The 6,389-nt window shown below is 47.6% G+C and overlaps 1 protein-coding gene across 1 annotated transcript in view; it reads right to left on the reverse strand.

The window, feature by feature from the left end:
* The window catches only part of LOC8029114 (caskin-1), a 164,868-nt gene extending 161,011 nt beyond the window's left edge, over positions 1 to 3,857 (reverse strand). Inside the window, exons 1-2 of the mRNA XM_042294605.1 lie at positions 3,714 to 3,857; positions 2,294 to 2,389 (exon numbers count right to left, since the gene is read on the reverse strand). Of these exons, the coding sequence (XP_042150539.1) occupies positions 2,294 to 2,389; positions 3,714 to 3,857 (240 nt within the window). The remainder of the gene's footprint in view (positions 1 to 2,293; positions 2,390 to 3,713) is intronic.
* Between the last annotated feature and the right edge of the window lie 2,532 nt (positions 3,858 to 6,389).

Here is a 6,389-nt window from a genome sequence, read left to right on the forward strand (position 1 = left end):
GGTGTGCTCTACAAATGAAGATGTATTTTTTTTTTCAAAACTGTAACCCCCCTGCAAAACGCCTCCGGGCAATGCGGGGTAATATTTGAATAAAGAATAAAAAATAAAGAAAGAAAATTGCTATATGGTTTTAATAAGCTCGTGTGGGAGCGAAGTGTAGCAACCCTTTATGGTTGAAAATAGTGTTCACGTGATGTTTCGATCATGATCATGCAGAAAGATGTAAGAAACGAATGCGCCGCTCAACTCTGTTTTGCTCGGATAGAGTGTGACTGCTCGGACGGCGGATTCCCAGCCCTCGGCGCTTGGCGTACGGATTATGTCGATTGTTTCGCTAGTCACACTCTTCCACCATGATTTTGGAAGACCATAATTGGAACATCACGTGCACCATATTTTCAGTCACCGAGAGTTACTCCGACACACTTACCAGGTTTGTTTCTCGCGACCACCGCCAGGGTATTATTTCCGGCTTCTGGTTGGCCACATTCGAATTTGTGAAAACGCCCTGGAACACGCCCAGCCCGCTTTCGGCCATCGACGCCTCCTCATTTGTCTCCTACACTTTTCAACGAATGGCCAAACTCTCTGCATAATACATATACGGCTCTGGACGAGAGTACTCACTGGCGCCACCTGTCGGGTAGCCTTGGAACACTTGAACGTCCCGTATATTTACTCTTTTTTTTTTTTACAGACATCTCTTTTTTTTGTTATGCTATAGACGATCAACTCACATAACTGCTACTACGTAATATTTGATCTCGCAAAAACCACAAAACCTTCGCTCTAGTGACATGCACTTCCAGCGTGACCGCACAAAATGTCACCAGCGCGTTTTTTTTTTTTTTTTTTTTTTGAAGATATTTAGGCGGTTCTAAGGCCCACAGTCCCCAGAGTCGCAAGTCGGTGAACACACACTTATAGCGAGTTCATTTCCCAAGCACTGGCACCATGCGAGATATCTCCCAGAATGCATCGCACTCACGGAGTGTTGCACGAAGAACCGGTCCCGAACGAACTTGCCGAGAGCAAACTGATGATGTCGCGGTCTATACGTTATCGCAAGAGTACCGACCTCAAACCGAAAATAGCGCCCTGCTGTTCCACATGACAGGCGGGAACGCGAAACAGAATTCTAAGTGGAGAGTAGAAACAGAATCGAAAAATAAAGTTCTCTCCAACCAGTGCGATCGCTGCAATGTTTCTATTTACGATGACTTGAAGAACTCGATTGTCGTGGAGATATTTTACGGACGACGTATGTTTTCCGCCACAAGGTGACTACAAAGCAACTGTGAGAAATAACAAAAAGTGAGCAATCTTTCCAGTCTCCTAACATGTTTACGCTGGAAAAACATCGTTGATACAACTCGCGCAGAAGCTTGATAAGCGTGAACAATTGAAAGGATACGGTTTTCAAACTAGTCCCTTGGAATTTCCAGCGATACGCTTCGCGGCACCTTCGATTAGGATCCTTGACAGCAGCTTTTACTTAAAATGAGAGCGGTGAAATCGAAGGCTTTCTCGAACGAACAAAAAAAGAAACGAATAAAAAAAAGAGGGAAGTAACTGATGTAGCTAAATGTTAAACAAGGTGATTTTACCCAAGCGTTGGTCAAAATCACGTGCACGTTTAGCTTTCTCGGCTGCTGATTGGACGCATCTCAGGTTCTGCTGGGCGAACTTTCTGGACAAAGGTTCACTTCGTGAGTCCACAATCGGCCATATCTTGGTCGATAACTTTTCACCCGTACACCAGTGAGAGAGATCTCGCAGCCGCCGACACGTTTGTCCCGAGCCATTTTACTGGTCGATAGATTTTCAGCGACTGTACGTCAAACGACTCAAAACTTGCGAAAGGATGGGTTGTCGATTGTTTTCCGCATGGAAGAGCAGAAAGTCACAATTCAAGCTCGCGTTCGATCCCGTCTCTTGCAAAAACAATTTCTAACAAAAAAAAAAAAAAAAACACTTTTTTTTTTTTTTGTGCGATTGGCAGTTTGTAACAAAACAGTAGCAGACGATTCCCCGTCGTCTGCTCTCCCACCTCGCCTGTCTCGCCTGAGCGATGCACGACGGGATTGCATCCTGGCGCACGCTCGATTCTCTCGGTCCAGCGAGTGCATGCACGCCGCGACACGGTGAAACGAACTCAGAAAGTGTCAGCCACTCGTGGAGGAGTGCCGACCGGAACGAACTCACTCCACGCCGCGAGTGCGCACGCGTGGGCATGAGAGCGTTACTCACAGCGTGCTATATACCATACGGTACTATAGTGTACGGTGCTCACCTTGTGTCGGCCGAATTCGCACGCCAGGTCCAGCGGTGTCCTGTACTCCTTGTTGCGAAGGAGAGGGTTGGCGTGGTATCGAAGTAGCCTCTCCACCTGCGCAGGGGAACGGCGCTCGAACAGCCCCGCTTATCCGAGTCCAGGCAACCACAGTAGTCAGGTGTTCGACCTCGCAACAGCGGCAAACAACAGACGCTGTTCGCCGACACGTCAAAGCTCACCTCGCTATTGCAACATTTAAGAGATCAGCTCTTAGGCGTCTGTTTCCGTGTTTCGCGGCGTCGGGGTCGGCGTAACCGCGCTAAATTTAGCGGGAAAACTACGTCACATGACCTCAACACCATTTCAATTTCCCCGCTATGTTTAGCGGGAAAATTCAGTTTCTCCGCTAGATTTAGCGGGAAACTTGACTTGACCTCAACACCAATCGAGGTCACGTAACGTCAATTTTCCCGCTAAATCTAGCGGAGAAACTGAATTTGTTCATAGGTGACGTGACACCAAGTCATGTGACGTCATTTTCCCCGCTAAATCTAGCGGAGAAACTGAATTCGAGGAGGAGGGGATGGAGGAGGAGAAGGGGCATACCTTCCACTCCGTACCATCCCCTCCTCCTTTTCAAGAGCTGCGCTCTAATTTCGCATTATACAGAGATTTGTAAACGTCTTTCATTTCCTTTTTTTTTTTTTTTTTTTTAAACGATAGTTTTATACGTGGGCACCCTCCACGGGACTTTTCTGCTCGTGTTAGTCTGATCGCATGATGTCGTCGTATCACGTGACAGCAATTTCCTCGCTAAAGTTTTTCGGGGAAAATGGACGTCACAGTTTCTAGTCGTGCTGTCACGTGATACCTTGACTTCACGGGCATAAATTGCCCCGCAAAATTTAGCGGGGAAACTGACGCCACCTGACCCGAGGTCACATGACGCAGTCGCGTGACGCAATGTGACGGTGCCACGCGACCTGACGTCATGCGACGTCAGGTCAGGTGATGTAACGTACGCGAAGTTTTCGTCCTTCAAATATATTGCACCGTATAAACGTCCCCTTAATTGTTTCGAAATATTCCTTCTTTCCTAGAACTATCGAAAATTGGTCCAGCATTTCGTTTACTTGAACTTGAGATATTTATATTGAAAGTTCAATGGGTTGTTTTTCGAACGGTTTTGTTTGTCGTATTTCAAAAGTGTAATGAATGTGAAGAGCGGATTTGGAAGTTTTGCCTTCTTTGGACCCTCTGGTAGATTACTGTTCCTCTTACACTATACTGAATGTACTTGATGTTTCACTTGTTTGCCTTGTTGTATGGTTTCCTTTCCGCTTCTCCATTGGCCCTATGTAAGGTCGCAGCATTTTCAAATAAATAAATAAATAAATAGGCAGCAGGACGCGGCCTTAATACACACGAGAGTACTTACGACTTGGACGTGACCGTGTCTTGCCGCCAGGTGGAGCGGCGTGTCGCCCGAGTTGGCGCCTTCGTTGACTGACGAGTTATACTCGAGCAAAAGTTCCACCGGCTCCGGTTTGCCCTGCCATGCGGCGTAGTGTAACGGACGCATCCCTGGACAAAAAAGAAACAAAGAAGTAAATAAAAAATAAAAATAAAGAAGCATGATCAAAGTAAGAAAGTACAGAGCCACTTTTATTCGCTGTCTCTTCGCGACTAAAGACGTACGAAACATCAAGCGCTGAACGCAACGCAAAAGCATGGTCATGTCACACGTCTGTTCTTCGTCAGCTGTCCTCCGCTAATTTTTTTTTTTTCTTCGCCCCCAGTTGGGGGAGCGAGAGTTTTTAGGACGACATACTGCTGCGGGTTAATTAGTTAAGAACCGTGGTGCACGCAAAAAACAACAACAACAAGAAATACAGACTTTAAAATGTGACAGTTCGAATAGGCAACACAGGAATGCACTCCCTTCCGACAAAAGGTCTTTTCCGCCTCTGTCACTTTCCCGCAGTGTACCTGCGCAAAAAGGGCAAACGCGCTCAAAGAAGTTAACCGACTCGCTAAGTTCGAACGACTATTTTAATTGCCTAAAATATTTTAATTCATTTTTTTTTTTTTTAGCGAGGTAGTCGGATTGTGGGATCACTTTCTGTGGCAAATATGCCAACGCTATTAGCGCCCAGGCACTAGCCGACCTTCTGCGTTTTGCGCGGGCATACTCGGTTTCGAAACGACACAGAAAGTTGAACCCCGCATAGCGCCGACGGGGCGGGGGGGGGGACTTGTTTCCTCCTCCTCCCTCTTTCCGCTGAAATTCCCCGGTAGGGGCACGGAAAAATGCCGAGCTCACTCCCTTCCCCTCGCTCCCTACCGGGAGCTGCTCGGGAAAGCAAGTACGCTCCAGAAACTACACTTCATTCACTTCATATGTGCTCCGTGGCGAGTGCTCGCGCATATCGACAGGCGTCGCCCACGAGTTAGAGCAACGAAAAAAAAAATGAACTGCAAACACTTCGCAAACATTACTACACGATACATGTTAAGGAACTCAATTCCAGTCGAAAAAATAGCAATAGAAAAGAAAACAAGCCTCCAGATGGCAGGAAATACGCGGGACTTCCTCAGCGACGGCAATCGTTTCTGCGCTCTTGCCCAACAAAATGGACAGAGAAAGGCGAAAAAGGAGCTCGGGCATTCTACAATTGTGGTGTCGGAAGCAAAATGAAAGCAGACACAAGACGAAGGGACTGCTGACAAAATTACAGGAAGCTCCATTGGTGGATCCTTAGGGAATGCGTTAGCATGACCCCTGGGGAAAGCCACACACGTCCTACATTGGGAAACGCCAAAACTAACCCCTTCACTTTTCTGTTTTTGGCTTCGTTACGGGGTCATTGTTAGCGTTACCAAAAGAGGGACCTGTGTAGTCCTTTCCAAGGGACCTGCTCACACATTCCCTATGGACCCACCAATGCATCTTCCCTTAATCTTTTCCCGACGAAGCGGGCTCTTCAAACCCGCTTTGCCCCAGCCTCGGTCGCACGCAGACCCGCGTCGGCTTGCCGCTTCATGGGCCGCATTTCGGCCGGCCGATCTAGGCGGAGCTTCCGGTCTTCTGTCTTGTTCGCCCGCCTCGCACGTTTAGCAGCGGCATCCGCTGCCTGACGCTGCTTTCGCTGTTCACCGGTTTCCCGCGCGCGCTCATTGGCTTCCGCCCCGTGACGTCACCTCCCCTCACCTTTGTCCTTTTGGTAACTGCGCGGCGCGCTTCCCTTTCCACTATTTTTGTTCGCAGACGGCCGGCGTCGGCTTTTCCCTCTCGTGCGGGTACTAATCCTAACGTATTCACGTAAAAGTGGTCCGCTCATTCGCACAAGCACCCGTTAGCAAAAAGATAAATACCTAAGTAAATAAATAAATAAAAGCCGAACATAAAAGACAAAAGAACATCTACGTGTTGTTGGCGATGTGTTGTTCTATGGCGGCAACCGCGGCGACAAAATCCGAAGGCGCCACCAGACGCGACCGAGAAGGCGAAGAAGCTTCAGCGACCGACGACCGCGGACTCGGAAACGCCTGGCCGCCGGGTTACCGAGCGCCAGCCTGGCTCCACGGTAGCTCTCTATATGGGTGTTGAGGAGAGGGTACGGATGAGGAGGAGGGGCATACCCTCCCTTCCTCCTCCTCAAGAGCTGCGCTTTACTTCGGCATTACAGGGTGTTGTACGTCTTTAATTTTTTTAAGGGTTGGCTTAAATAGCATCGAGCAAACCTCGTTTTATTTTCGTTTTGTTTGAACAATCCTTCTTTCTGTCTTTTTCTGTCTTTCTGTCTCCAATACTCTCACTGTCTTTGGCATTTTCAACATCGATATTCGAGACATGTAGTAAGGTGGGACCTGGTAAGTGAGTACTGCTCCAGCAATATCACAGACAAAACGATACTAATTGCTACTTTAGTACTAGGACGGAGTAAGATGCATAGAGTAATGCTTGCGATCAAACCCGACAAAATGACAAAACTAAATTAAGCATACTCGTACATATTTTCAGCTGCTCATGAATCGAGAGCTTGACTTCCCATTACCATGTTGTACTACAAAACGAATTATTTTGGATAATTATTGGCTAGACGAAATCGCA

This window comes from Ixodes scapularis, unplaced genomic scaffold (assembly GCF_016920785.2).
Source record: "Ixodes scapularis isolate PalLabHiFi unplaced genomic scaffold, ASM1692078v2 PGA_scaffold6__148_contigs__length_123643588, whole genome shotgun sequence".
Lineage (NCBI taxonomy): Eukaryota > Metazoa > Arthropoda > Arachnida > Ixodida > Ixodidae > Ixodes > Ixodes scapularis.